This window comes from Gouania willdenowi, chromosome 10 (genome assembly GCF_900634775.1).
Source record: "Gouania willdenowi chromosome 10, fGouWil2.1, whole genome shotgun sequence".
In the NCBI taxonomy this organism is placed as follows: Eukaryota; Metazoa; Chordata; class Actinopteri; order Blenniiformes; family Gobiesocidae; genus Gouania; species Gouania willdenowi.
Genome location: NC_041053.1, coordinates 15339584 through 15355439, shown reverse-complemented (window position 1 = coordinate 15355439; position 15856 = coordinate 15339584). Strand labels below are relative to the sequence as shown.

Here is a 15856-nt window from a genome sequence, read left to right as displayed (position 1 = left end):
AGTGTGAACCAGTATGCTACTGCAGCTTCACGCGCAAACCACCACGCATGCGCGGTGTACACATCCTGCCACTACGTCTAACTACTTGCATGAATAATATTGAGTACTTTTACTGTGTACTTTTTGAGTAATCCTCTGTCAAAATCATATACAGATCACAAATTTAAGGATATTTCACCCAACTTTGATGTAAAATAAAAAGCTAATTTCCCATAAGTAGTCCATGATTCATATTTTGAGTAACTTAGCACTTCATAGACTACTTGCATGAATAATATTGAGTACTTTTACTGCGTACTTTTTGAGTAATCCTCTGTCAAAATCATATGCAGATCACAAATTTAAGGATATTTCACTTAACTTTGACATGGAATAAAAAGATAATTTTCCATAAGTAGTCCATGATTCATATTTCACTGAACTTAGTACGTCCTAGACTACATGCATGCATAATATTGAGTACTTTTACTGTGTACTTTTTGAGTAATCCTCTGTCAGAAGTGCTAAGTTACTCAAAATATGAATCATGGACTACTTATGGAAAATTATCTTTTTATTCCATGTCAAAGTTAAGTGAAATATCCTTAAATTTGTGATTTGTATATGATTTTGACAAAGGATTACTCAAAAAGTACACAGTAAAAGTACGCAATATTATTCATGCAAGTAGTCTATGAAGTGCTAAGTTAATCAAAATATTAATCATGGACTACTTATGGGAAAAAAAGTTGTTATTTTATTTTATGTCAAAGTTAGGTGAAATATACTTAAATGTTTTTCTCTCTTCCAGCAGCTCTGCAGGGCGGTCGCATTGTGATTACCGTAAGTGTTGGTATAATCGCGCACAAGAAAACAACGTGCGCCTGATTTGACCAGGCAAACGCGAACCACGGCTGGCTTGACCGCAGTATCAACACACAGTGCGCGCACACGCATTGAGACGCTTCACGGCAGTTCACTACAACAAAAGAACACGTAAAACAAGCTGTAACAATGTTGTGATGACGTGAACAGCGCGGTCACCGCGCGCTTGTCTGGAAACGGACCAACGTGTCCGTGGACTGGCAGAGTGGCTGGATTTAATACATCTGATCACTGAAGTTATTTCTAAGCAGAGTTAATGGATCAGTACGTGTGTTTTATGTTTCTGTGACGTCATCACGGTAGTACCGTGGGACACCGACACAACAATCTGAAGCACGGCACGTATGGCGTTATATTTGTGCCACAACTCTGCTGTCAGTACACGTCTGAACTCGATCATGACTGTAAATGGTCCGCGTTATAAAGATTATCTCGTGATTGGATTTAAAATTAAACCAGCGCGCAAAAGACATGTACACAGAGTTGTGTGTGCGTCTAAAGAACATGATAATGATAATGATAATAAATAAAACCAAGAAGCTGATTTTCATCAAGAACTTCAATGCACTTTGTGTTTTAATTAGATAACATATTTAATGTGACTCTCTTCCAACAGCTGTCAGTTATAGGCCTGTACAACATTATTTAATGTATAAATGGGATCAGGTTAAACATTTAATTATGTTATTTCATATTGTGTATTGTCGGAATGTCAGTGCTAAATAAACATTTTCATATTTTTAATTAATTTATTCTTTTAAGCATTAATATTAATTTATACAATTGCAATGTTTTAATTTTAGTGATTAGGAAATGCAATGGGGGGGGGGGGACTAATAATTTGCATAATAATTTGGGTGCATCCATAATGGAAACTCCTGCAGATCATGTTTCATTTAAATCCTAAAAAAGAACCAAAATCACAGTAATAATAATAATAATAATGCATTGGATTTTATTTTATATAGGGCTTTATCAACTGACACTCAAAACGTGACATACCACTTTCAGGTGTTGCTTTTTTACTGTGATATATTGGTGAAGCGCACTGTGTGTTGATGCACTGATGCATGTTCTGCTTGCTTTTAAAATGTAATCGCCCCGAAATAATCCCCATTTTTACAAAAAAAAAAAAACCAAAAAAAAAAAAAAACCTGTAATCTGATTACACGTTTTTAAATATACTGTCACAGATTACAGTTACATGTATTTTTTATACTGATTACGTAACACCGTTACTTGTAATCCGTTACTCCCCGAGCCTGCTCATACATAGCGAATGCAAGCAGGTATCGACTCGTCAGCCTGGACAGAAGGACCCGCCCACAGCCCTTTTTTTTTTTGGCAAACAAACAGTATACAAACAGTATATAAGTACATACAAAATACAAGAAAAGAGTGCCAGGGGGTTCACATACAGTACATTCAAACATTTTAAAAACTGTACAGATGTAAATGGTTTTTTTATTTTCTGATTTTTTTTAATGAGATTTATGTAATTTATTATATAAAAATGAAAGTGAATGAAGGTTTGTTTTTGATTGCTGTACTTACACTTATGGATGTAATATTTTGCCAAAATAATCAAGAGATTTATTAAAAAAAAAAGCATTTTCTTTAGAATATTTAAAAAAAAAAATAAATAAATAAAACGCACAAGAAAAAATCCTCCCATTTCAGTGCAAAGTCTTTGTAAAGATGGATTATGAGAAATTGACTGAAGTCTTTCCATAAAGTCCTTGAGTGTGAGCAGGACCAGAAGAGGTGTTGCACTGTTTCCGAGTCAGTTCCACTAAAACAACAACTCACATCAATGTCTCTTTTAAACTTGGTCATGAAATGTCTGGCTGGGTAGTACTTATGTCATATTGTAAAAGACACTTCTTTTACCTTATTGATGATCAGATACTTATTGGGGATTGAACAAACTTTTTTTCCAGTTTATATCAGCTACAAAACTGTTCCAGTATGATTTATTGTACGAGATAGAAATGACATCCTTTTGAAATAAACTCTGAATGTTCTTGTTACTGTTCTTGGATGCTGGTCTTTGATTTGACATTGCTTTTACCGACTGCTTGAGTCATGAAGTAAACGCAATGTCAAAACGCAAATGGAAAAGACAAAGACAAAACAGAAAAAGTAATGACAAAATATTGGTTCACTGTATATTTCCACAGCATTTCCTTTCAATTTTGGCACTCCTGTGATTCCGTAAATGGTCTTTCTATGGAATGCAACCTTTACTCATCACCGTAGTGAAACTTGTCTTTGTTGTCGCTGAATTTACTCTTTCCCTCCTTTGTTCTTCTCTTTAGCGCTGCGGTGCGTAGACAGTTGCTGTTTGGGTCAGCTCTTAGCAGCAGTTCATCCAGGGGAGAACTCCTCGCATGCAGCCGCAGTTCTCTTCTAACATTATGTTCAGCACTTTGCCGGTGGCGACGGTTTGTCCTTTGCCATAATGAGGAGACAAGAGGGGAATTAAATGAGAACGTGCATCTTCTCTGCTTATTGGAAGAAAAATAAGTCACATTAAAACAGGGGTGGACTGGGACAAATATTCCGCCCTGGCATTTTCTATTCAGACCAGCCAGAACTTAAAAAAGAATAATATAGAGGCAATGTCGATGGGTCTCGATGCCGAAAAAGCGTTTGACTTCGTGAGATGGGTATTTCTTTATAAAGTTTTAAATAAGTTTGGATTTCATCATAGTCATTAATACAATACAATCAATATATAACAACCCAACAGCAAAAATTTAAAGAAATGGCAGTCTGTCAAAACCATTTACTCTTGAAAGATCTTGCCGCCAAGGCTGTCTCCTCTCACCAACCTTATTTGCTTTATTTATTGAGCCTCTTAGCCAATACACAAGGGAAGATAATCAACTTAAAGGAATAAACATCTATGGAAATGATCAGAAGTTGTCCCTTTTTGCTGACGATATTTCAATTTATTTAGGCCAACCCAATCAATCTCTACCGAGACTAATGATGACATTAGAATAATTTGGATCCCTATCAGGTTTTAAACTAAATATTCAAAAAACTCTTGTCCTTTAACTACCAACCTTATCATGGCTGCTTTGTCTTTTTCAATCTCTCACCACTGAAGTCTCAAAACAACAATTTACAGAATGGGATAAGATAATATCCCGTTATATGGCTCGGCAAAAAAACCTAGGGTAAGATACAGTATTTTACAACTGTCAAAGGAAAGGGGAGGCTTATCCGGGTTTGAGGGACTACTATCATTCTGCCCAGTTAAGACCATTGGTCTGCCAATGTGATCCAATGTTGGATAAAATCAATGTTTAAGATTTGCGGTGTGAAAGGAAAATAAATTGATTAAAGCTAAAATGATGTTAAGATGGTGTGCCTTCGATACACAGTTTCTATATATATATATATGTGTTTCATGTCAAGCTTTCAAACATTTTACCATTTAAAAAAAATGCAATCGAGGGGTATAGTGATGTTAAATATTAAAACCTATTTTTTTCATTGATTAGGAAGAATAACAAGGTTGCCAATAGATAGTAAAGAAGTTAGATGATATATATTAGTTTTTAGTGTATTTTACAGCTGATTTAGGACCTGTTATCTTAAGAAATGCTAACTAAAAGCTAGCACAAGAGTAAGGTTAACTTTTATTAGATTATTTATTTCAGGTTCAGTAATTATGATTAAACTTAAGTAATTGAGAGTGTAATTGTAATTTTGTTGCACAGATTGCAAACATGGGTTGGACTAAATGGAAAAGTAATGCAATGGTTTAAGTCATACTTGGAGGAGCGAAGCTATTTTGTAAGCATTGGAAACTTTGAATCTGACAGATTACCAATGTCCTGTGGGGTTCCTCAGGGATCTGTTCTTGGACCCCTTTTGTTTAACCTTTACATGCTTCCTTTAGGACAAATTTTACAGAACTGTAAGGTTGATTATCAGAGCTATGCAGATGACACACAACTATATCTATCACTGAACCCAGATGACCATGGTCCCATTGAGGTGTTGTGTGACTGTTTAGAAAAAATAAACTGCTGGATGAGTGAAAACTTCCTTCAACTAAACCATGACAAGACGGAGGTGATTGTCTTTGGTAACAAGGAAAAGAGGACTGCTGTCAGCAATTATCTTGAGTCTCGATCTTTAAAAGCTAAAGAACAAGTCAAAAACCTTGGTGTTCTGATTGACTCAGATCTTACATTCAGCAGTCAGATCAAATCTATCACAAAAACAGCTTCTACCACCTAAAGAACATCTCCAGAGTGAAAGGTTTAATGGCTCAGAAAGATCAGGAGAAACTGGTCCATGCTTTTATCTCCAGCAGACTGGACTATTGTAATGGTCTTCTGACAGGAATCCCCCAAAAGAGCATCAAACAGCTACAGCTGGTTCAGAACGCTGCAGCTCGGGTCTTAACCAGAACAAAGAGGTCAGAGCACATTACTCCAGTTTTAAAGTCTTTACACTGGCTCCCAGTCAGCCTCAGAATAGACTTTAAAGTTCTGCTGCTGGTGTATAAATCTGTGAATGGGTTTGGTCCAGAATACATCAGTGACATGTTAGTCAGGTATGAACCCAGCAGGTCTCTCAGATCTATGGACACAGATCAGATAGTGGAGCCCAGAGTTCACAGTAACCATGGTGATGCTGCTTTTAGTTGTTATGCTGCAAAGAAGTGGAACAAACTGCCAGCAGAGCTGAAGTCAGCATCCAATGTGAACATTTTTAAATCAAAGTTAAAGGCACTTTTTTTCTCTACTGCATATGATTGAGAGAGAGATTTTTTGTCATGTTGTTGATGTAATGATGATTTTACTGATGATTTTAATTGATTTTACTGATGATTTCAAATGTTCTTATTGATTTTACTGATGATTTTAAATGTTCTTATTGATTTTAAACAATTGAATGTTTTATCATGTAAAGCACATTGAGTTGCCTTGAGTATGAAATGCGCTATACAAATAAATTTGCCTTGCCTTGCCTTGCCTTGCCTTGCCTTGCCTTGCCTTGACTTTCTGAGGATAAAAAATAATTAATTTGAAAAAAAACTGCTGGTCACTAATCATAATTGAACATGGGTAATTGAAACATAATTGTAACTGAAAAATGTAATTGACCCCAACCTTGCTTTTATCCAATGTTTGTCCTTTTAATTTTTTTTGGCCACTTTTCATCCCAATAAGCAACTTTTCCCAATAAATACCACTTGTTTCCTTTTTTCCCTACATTTTGCCTCTTTTTGTTCCACATTTTGCTCATTAAAGCTAGCCTTTGCCATTAGATATCACCTGTTTCCTCTTTATTTGCCCATTTTTTTGTCCACTCTTGATTACTTTTGGATCATTTTAGTCACTTTACACTCTTTTCTTGCCATGTTTTTGCCACTTTTGGCCACCTGTTACCATGTCTGCCTCCACTCGCTCGTCAAAAATCGGATCTATAATAGTATATAGTAGTATATCCATCCCTAATGTTGAAGAGGTAAAGCCACATATTTGTTTGCTTTATTGTTGTAATCTGTGCTTTAAAATGTATTGATTCATTGATTTGTTGCTTGTGTTCATTGAAAAATACATGACAAGAGGCCCTTGAAAAAAATAAACGCATTTTAAATCGCAATCGCAATATTGAGGAAAAAAAAACGCAAACAGATTTTTTTCCAAAATCGTTCAGTCCTATCGCTAAGTCAGATGGCCAGTCCACCCCTGCAATAAAACAAACATTTGAAATTGTAGAAACAAACTAAAATGCTTGTTTACCTCTGCCCCGCAGCTTGAACCTGCCCATCTGAGGGAAATCTCTGAAGGTCTCCAAGCAGATGAATCCTGCGGTGCGGAGTCTGGCAAGACACATCTGGCCCTGCTTCACAGAGCGTGGCGATGCTTTGCTCTTTTTTCCCGTCTTCTTGTCCACGAGACAATATAAGGCCTGAGGTCACAAATAAAACAAGAACAGACATGTTTAGAGAGCAGTGCGACTTAGCAATAACATTTGATTGAGTTTTATTATAATAGGACACATTGCAAATTAAAATCAAATATGATTATATTTCAGTTTATCATATCCTTTGTTGTCATCAAAGATAGAACCAAAAGGCTACAATAAAGATCCCCATTAAGAAACTTATAGTTCCTTCCATGGCCACAAGTGCAAACGGGCATACTTTAAAAAACTTTGAAGTATTGACACTTCGATAAGGAAATAAAGACATTATGCAGCCCTAATTCCCAGGCTTAAAGATAGGTGGTGGAGTAAAAGCTTACAGTGATTTTGACTGATTCAGTGCAGGTGTGGAGGAAAAGCACTGCATTGTAGCCGGGTCTGATGACCAACCCCTGCTCGAGGATTTCAATCTGAAAGAGTGAAAGAAGAGCCACAGTTACTGTAGTTAGGACAACTAAAATAGCCTGACGAAAATATTTCCATTACAAAGAAAACTCTTTGGGGCCTCACTGAGTCACTGCAATAATGTCCCGGGATTAATTAAACGAGCTAAGATAGCTCGTTTAATTAATCCCGGGACATGCAAAATTGCTAAAAAAATTGCTAAAAACATAACAAAGGAACAAACCTTTGCTCTAACGGTAATTCTTTATTTTAAGGTGTAAGCATGATGACAATTAAAAGCACCTTTACCTTTGTTACTTTTACAAAACTTGGGCAAACCACATGTTTCTACACCAGTAGGGGTGTGCATTGCCATGAATCGGACAATACGATACACAATTTGCATGTCACAATACGATATATCCCGATACTAAGCAATATGAAGATCTGAGCAGCTCCTTCAGTGACAGACTGAAACACCCACAGTGTCGGACCGAGAGCTACTGCAGGTCATTCATTCCCACCGCTGTACGACTGTACAATAAAACAGTCTCGGACATTGTAGTCTGTAAATAAGTATATATAACTGTATCTCTTTGCCCCGGTCTGTCAATATGTATGTATCTGTATCCTTTATTCTTTTTATATTGTTTTTTCTATTTATATTTCTAATTATGTACAACTTCTATTATTGTATTGTTTATTTTATTTTATCTACATTGCACTATTTTTCGGGTGTCTTTCGAGTTTTTCTGTGTGTTACCTTTTGTTGTCTTTTTTTATTGCACTTCTTATTGAGCTAACATGTCAGTAAATTTCCCCACTGTGGGATTAATAAATCCTCTATATATATCACAATATTGCTAATTACAAATTTCAGCTTGTGGGAACAAGTAAATGGTAACTAACTCTAATTTAAGTACAAAAATGAAAAACAAGTGGTATGTTTATCAAAAAAGTTGAACTTTTGCTTCTACAACAGATTCTGTTAAGTTCTTAAATTATATTTTTTTAATTATATACTGTATCTATATTCTTTATACTTTTTTAATATTATTTTTCTATTTATATATACAGTACATAGCCTCTATTATTGTATTGCCATATTTTATCTCCTTCATTGCACTATTTTTCGGGTGTTTACACTTTATCAAAGCTGTCATAACAGTAAATTTCCCCACTGCGGGATCAACAAAGTTACTCTACTTTACTCTAAAATAAAGTGCAATCTACTTCCAAGCTAAAATGCATTGAGGAGTGAGGTAGTTTAACAAGGTCTGATGTGGTTCACTGACACCTAGTGACCGGGTGTTTACGTGCTATGCATATGTTAGCGCAATTTAATGTTTATTTTCCGTTACAAACCATGATTAAAAAAATAAATACATTTGGACATCTTTGGATCAATACGATAATCGCGTGGTGAAAAATAACAATATGTCGCCAAATCGATTTTTTTTCTTACACCCTTAAAGCTGATATCCTGAGTTTCTGAGAAACGTCTCAATGTCCCGCCATAAACCGCTCCACTCTGCGGTCTACCAGAAGCCACGCCTCTACCTTTCTGCATGCGCATCGCGGAACATAACAAGGTTGCATCGGGTCACAATGATATAGAATATGGGTCATCGTTATTCTTTTGGCGATGGCCATTCCTGAGGTAAGAAAACCATATTAACCTGTTTGCTGTTGTGACACGTGGCATGGTTTTCATTCACTTTCGTTCACGCGTTCACTTTGATTGACAGTATCCGCTACAGGAAGTCAAAGCCTATTGGCTGGGCGATCACAGCGCTTTTTTACATTTGTATAGGGGTCTAAAGGACGAAGGCGGGACTTATATACATTAATGTATATGAATGACCAGCGGCAGTAGACCATAGTACAAGACTAGTTAGGTGTTTTTTGGCATTTCAAAAGAATGATACATAAACATAGATTTCTTAGAAACTCTGGATATCAACTTTAAAGTGCAGACTTAATAGTGGAGAAATCTCTCCAAATAGGTGTTTTGTTTTACTGAATCCTACTGGACTCACTGGCAACACTTGATGATGAAAAGCAGAGCAACAGAGGATGAAACAGACCTGGGAGCAGCTCGGTATAACTGCTGGAGTTATAAAACAGTTTTTAACAAAATAAAACAATTAAAAATAATAACCACCCACAAAGAGAAAGCTTGGAAAGACCTTCACAGTGCAGATGCTGAGCCAATCAGCAAAAGATTTAGTTATAGAGGCATACACAGTAAATAAATCACAGGGCTTAGTTAATCAGGCTTGTTTTTCCTCGTGCTGTCAACAGATTAAAAATTTTGTACGATTAATTAATCTGATTAATCTCTTTTGTAATCTCACCTAGAATTGCTGAGAAATGCCAACATGTGGTATTTTCATTTAACTTACATTATTGTGGCAGATCGAAACATTTATGTATAACAAAATGGGTTTATAAAGTAATTTATTGTTTGTTTTTAACAGACTTGAACCATTTCCATTCCACACTTTTATGATCAATACAATTATTGAACACCAAACTTGTTGCTTTTTATTTATCACAGATAATACATAATAAATAAAACTGATCCATCAATCACAGTGCTGTAAATTAGCACATCAAAAATAACATTGTTCATCACAAAATAAAGTACTGTAATAACATCAAGTAATCAATAGTAGTAGCCCCACATCCACTACCACCGATAATGGTTGACTGTACACTACAATCATTTATCCTGTACCGTCCGAAGGACCGCTGTCTGTGCTAGCAGCTACATAATTAGCATTGAGGTGCTAGCTGCTACATAGTTAGCATTGAGTTGGGAGAGCTCCGCTTGAAGGCTGGAGGGGGAAGAGTTCTTTTGACCCACAAACTCTTTCTTGCAGAAATTGCACACAACTGGGCTTTCGTATTCCATCTGGTGTGTGTGGTTTTTTTTTTTTTTAACTAAAACGTCCACAAAGACTTCTCCTCAGGTTCTATCGTTGTACTCGGGCATCAGCATTATGAGTATACCGGAAATGAGTACAATGAGAAAGGTTCCGCGCTTTTTGGGGTGCAAAAAAAAACAAGCGGTTAACGCAATTAATTTTTTTAGTGCTTTATTTTTTCCTGTGATTAATTAATCGCAATTAACGCGTTAAAGTGACAGCCCTAGTTTTTCCTTCCATATAAAGACATGTTTACATTCCATAGATTACCTGTGCATCAAAGGTGCGACTGACTTGGCAGAGGTTGTCAGGACTGCAGAGGATGAACCCAGGGAGGATTTCATCTACCTCAATGCCCTTGAGTCTCAGCTTCAGGTTATCACCAGGTGCTGCATTTTCTGTCTCCACGTCGTCACGCTGCAGGCTCAGAACCTCCACTGTGTGCTGTAACACAAACACGCACACATCAGTTTATGTTGATGTTCATATGTTTAACCACCGTATTTTCCAGGTTATACAATGCACAACTGTATTGGCAGCATTCCAATAATTTAGCAATTTTCCAAGAAAAATCCACGTAATGGCCGCTCCGTGACATAGGCCGCACCCTATTGGCTGATGAGAGCACCCTTCAAACGACCTGGCCAATCAAAACGGGCAGGTAGACGGACAGCTATACTCCTGTTAACGGAGATTTCTGTGTATTCTGATCAGTTTTTATGGATGAGTTTACATCTCCACATGAAGTCACATCCTCACTGCTCCACGTCTGCATATCAGTCCGTTTACAGCTTTTTTTGGTCACTTTTTACTGGATCCAGACTGATACAATCCTCCCTCATCCATTCTAATGAACATGCGCTATTGCCCCAGAAGAGATGGCGTAGAGCAGGGGTCACCAACCTTTTTGAAACCAAGAGCTACTTCTTGGGTACTGATTAATGCGAAGGGCTACCAGTTTGATACACACTTAAATAATAATTAGGGAGATTTTCAAAAGAGCGGGGAGTTTGCTTTTTAAAGAGAAAATGAAATAATTCAATTTCACAGTGTTCTTTTATTTGAAAAACACATATAAAGTAAAGAACAAATTCCACAGTACCCGTGCAAATGGTAAATGGTGGTAGTAGTAGAATAAATAACATAAATAACATAAAATTAAACAAAAAAGGCATACATTGCATAAATTATCCATCAATCTATGCAATGTATGCTTGAAATAAAAATAATCAACAAAAGGAAAATTAAACATAGCCTATACAACAACGGCTATAACCATAACAGAAACACTTCCCTACACATGGTTGGATTTGATTTTCTCCCGATTTCCTCACTGACATTGTCCGGGCGGACCATCCTTCACTGAGCGCCGTTTCCGGCCGGACAATAATAACGATTACACCTCTTCTTATGCGGTGTAATCGTTATTATTATTACAACAATATTATTATTATAATAATATATTACGCCGCATAAGAAGAGGAAGAAGAGTCTTCTTCCTCTTCTTATCCGGTGTAATCGTTATTATTGTCCGGCTGGAAACGACGCTCAGTGAAGGATGGTCCGCCCGGACAATGTCGGGCAAAAATCAGGAGAAAATCGGGAGGGTTGGCAAGTATGTATTAAACACAAAAAAACACTTTACATTTTAAGTGTTTATATATATGTATTGTCATTTCTAAGTTACATGTAAGTGTGATTTAAACAAGAATAGCTAAATAAATAAATCTATATATATAAAAGCTCACTGGTAAGTGCTGCTATTTGAGCTATTTTTAGAACAGGCCAGCGGGCGACTCATCTGGTCCTTACGGGCGACCTGGTGCCCGCGGGCACCGCGTTGGTGACCCCTGGCGTAGAGTCTGGAGAGTCAACGGACACGATCTCTTCTGAACAAACACAACATGGTGATTTGACAACTAACTTCATGCTGTTTATTGTTTCCTTCTTTTACAAACTGGCTGAGTTTTACTGTATCCACTGTATACATAGTGTTGCAACGCGCTCTCTCTCTCCGTGTGTGTAAGATACGTAAGCTGTCAGCCTCAGTCCGCAGCTGCGATCACAAACCTAACGCAATGATTTGATATCTTTATGACATTTATTATTTCCTACAATTAAAAACTGGCTGAGATAGCTTACATTTGAAATGCTATTGTACTTTTTATATGCTCTTTCCACATTAAATGAATATGTGCGCACAGCTCCCCGAGGCCAGAAACTTCTGTTTATTACCGGTATTTTCTTTTTATTTAAACCATCAGCAATCTCCTTTTAGTAGGGATGTAACGATTAATCGTAAGGCAGTTAAAAATCGATTCATAGGTATCACGATTGACATCGATACTTTGAAAATTGAATCGCAGTACTTTTTTTAAACAGCAGAGGGCGCTCTATATTTATCCCTTCTCTTGTCCAGCAGTGTAACGGCGGGCGGAATCTGCTACTATTTTCTTTTTGGCCGCCTTCTACTCTTACATGTTAATGTTACATGTTAATAAATTATTCCTTGCCCCGTTAGCACCGAAAAAATATCTGTAATATTACGTGAGTATCTGTAAAATCAAGTTTTTCTATTAGCTCTGTCTGCTAGCATAGCATCTCTTCTTCACTGCTACATTAGCTGCATGCCAACCGACCACTGGGTTACCAGCGCCCTCTTCTGGTTCAAACAAATATCTGACGTAAATCAGTGCAATGACAGTTTTTTTTTTCTTTAAAAGTCCAATTGTTAAGGCATAAAATACATTTTCAGTTGCACTTAAAAAAAAAAAAACTATTATGCAGTTTTGTATTGTTTACTATAGAACCAGAATTGAAATTAATAAGCTTCTTCTTCATTTGTATTATTCCTTTATTTATTTCATTCAATTATTTTTAGTTAAATTGCATTGTTTTGAATAGTTTATCAAGGGATTCTTTTGACAATTAAAAATAAAAGGAAAATAATACAGTATTTTCTAGTTCCCCCCCCCCCCCCCCCCCAAAAAAAAGGAATATTTTTCAGTCATCATTTGTCTACAGTCCCATTTTGTAAAATAAATCGTGAGAGAATCGTATCGTGAACCCAGTATCGTGAATCGAATCGTATCGGGAGTTGAGTGAATTGTTACATCCCTACCTTTTAGGCACAGAAAATAAAAATAAACATTTAACGGATGTACGACTTCTGCTGTCACTAGCTCCTTCTACTCGGACAATGTCTTGCACACGAACCGCGATGCCTCCGTCTTGTGTTATTAAAGCTGTGAGTGTTTCACTTTTCCCACATTATCCGAAGTTTGTTTTTAAACCTTCAGTTCACCGTGATGTTCAGTGCCTGTTCCAGATTGGTCATTCCGCTGTAGGGGTGACTCTCAGTCATATTCTACCTTCTGACACCAGCTTTCACTGGACACGTGTGTGCCCAGTCGGCCGACGGACTGAAAAATTCACAAATAGAGGTGCCCGCTACATTGGCCACACCCTAAACTTTAAATGAAGAAACAATAGCGTCCTATAAGCCGGAAAATACATTAAATGTTCTGGTTAAAGGATGCTATTTCTCCCTGGGCTGCAGCGATGTCGTAAAATCAGGAGTTATACACGTGTTCCACTTGTAGGGAAAGAGCAAATTGTGGTGAGGAGGACTCACCCTGTTGGGCATCATGACCAGCTGCTGAGCTTTACTTATGTATCCAGACTCCAGCTTCCCAAGAACGAATGTGTCCTTGTCCTGCAAAAACATGAATGAGTCAACACACTAATAACTTCCAGCAATATCCAAATCAGAGCTCAAACAGTGAGAGGAATGACTGTGTAGAAGCAGATGGAGCACAGATGTACAGAATGTTAAAGGATTCACCTCGTATTTATACACTATGGGTAATCTGACCGGTCCTCTTCTGGATCTGGTGAAGTTTGGCAAACTGTCCAAATGGGAGTTCAAAGGCAAACCACTGATAGAGGAAAAAAACAAAATGTCATTACACTTCTGTTGATAAAACAGTGAATAAAAAAGGAACAATGCGCTCCTGTATTTAGGGAAATTTAAAAAATGCCTTGATTGTGGGTGTTGCTACGAGAGTAGTAAAAACACGCCCATTCACAGCGGCCCGCCCCCACAGCGCTGCACAATTCCACATGGAGCTATCAATCAATGGTCACTGAGAACTGTGAGAGAAGGAAACCAGTCCCTCCTCCCATCTTTTATGGGGGGCGTGGCCAACAGTGCCAGTTAGTGACGTCACTGGCAGTGTATTCATACGTTTCCGTACGGCCTGAAATGATTACGCTATTAGGGGAAAAATGTTGCCCCATAATGTAATAACGAACGCAAAACGTAGAAACTTGTTACATTCTGGGCAGAAAGTTTCAACGTTTTGTGCTCAGCATCTTGTTACATTACTGAGAAGTTGTAACATTTTGGATTTTATTACTTTTTTTTTTTTTTTTTTTACAGCATTCCGGGCTGAGGACTTCACATATTTATTTTTACAACAATTCACTTGTTACATTTTGGGTGGTTGTTACATATTTTTATGTGATACTTTGCCATTCAAAATGTGTGATTTCATGAAAGAGAAAGTAAGACCAAAGTAGAGGTTAAATAATAAAAGATTATTGTAATATTTTTGCCTGGTGTGAAGACGGCAAATGTTTTAATGCAGTAATTAAGCTTTAAGAACCAAAGAAAAGCACAAATGTTTACTTACAATCTGTGTCCTCCGATGGTTGATTTTCCCTCATCTGTAAAATAAAAGAAGGCAGCTCATTTAAAATGACAGTAATCAAAGGTTTCAAAGTACAACAGAAATCACCAGAGAACGTACCGACGTGACCGATTAACACTACATTCACGTTCTCTTTCTTGGATGCATCAGGTGGCGCCGCAGCTACTTTGGGCATCTCCTCCTTTTCCTCTTCCATCATCTCCTCATTCTCTTTACTCACGGCGCCCTGCTCCTCACAGGCTCCACCCACCCCGGGATGTTCCTCCGGTCCTCCACCTCCTACGACTCCCTCCGGCTCCTCCTTCTGCTCCCACGTCTCCTCCTCTGTGGTCATGTCTGCTTTCGTGTTCCCGTTTTCCATAGGTGCTGCACGCACAACACTTCTACGACTTTTAATTCCTCTGACATCAGTGAAACTGCCCTTTGTGCAGTCACAGCTGATTCTACAAAGATTCCGACTTACCTGACTACAGGTAAACATAGAACTGTTCTATGGTATCCTGAGTTACCATGACTACCTGTCAACACTGAGCTGTTCCGCAAAGCTGCATTTAAGACAACTTTATTAAATAATTTATGAACGGTATCAGTGCGTTAAAATACGTTTGCCCCATATTAAATTCTCTTCATTCTGTAGGTTGTGGTAATGCACCAAAATCCATTTTGCCACATTGAGCTGGATTCGGCCGGGAATTTAACATCTGATGCAAATCTGACTTCATATGTGCAAATGGGAACATTAAAAAAAAAAAAAGAAAAAAATTAGGCCAAGATTCATGGCTCCACCCTGCAAACACCGTAAAAATGATCAAAAATCCATGGTTAACTTCTCTAGATGATCTCCAGCAACTTTGAGCCCTGTTGGTGAAATGCCCTCGGAAAAGTGTGTTAAAATAGTAAGTAAGTAAGTAAGTAAGTAAGTAAAGTTTATTTATATAGCGCTTTTTTTCAGACCAGGGTCACAAAGTGCTTCACAATTTACAGTTTAAAAAGGGCACAATGCATATAAAA

At 37.4% G+C, this 15856-nt stretch overlaps 1 protein-coding gene across 1 annotated transcript; it reads right to left on the bottom strand.

Annotated features, from left to right (window-relative positions):
* Window positions 1–2897: 2897 nt before the first annotated feature.
* Window positions 2898–15512, bottom strand: LOC114471174 (eukaryotic peptide chain release factor GTP-binding subunit ERF3A-like). The gene is made up of 8 exons (XM_028459794.1): window positions 14945–15512; window positions 14828–14861; window positions 13978–14071; window positions 13768–13848; window positions 10404–10577; window positions 7140–7229; window positions 6636–6804; window positions 2898–3315 (listed from the first exon to the last, which is right to left on the bottom strand). The coding sequence occupies exons 1-8, from the start codon at window positions 15324–15326 to the stop codon at window positions 3221–3223; spliced, it is 1119 nt and encodes a 372-aa protein (XP_028315595.1). The 5' UTR covers window positions 15327–15512; the 3' UTR covers window positions 2898–3220.
* Window positions 15513–15856: the final 344 nt, after the last annotated feature.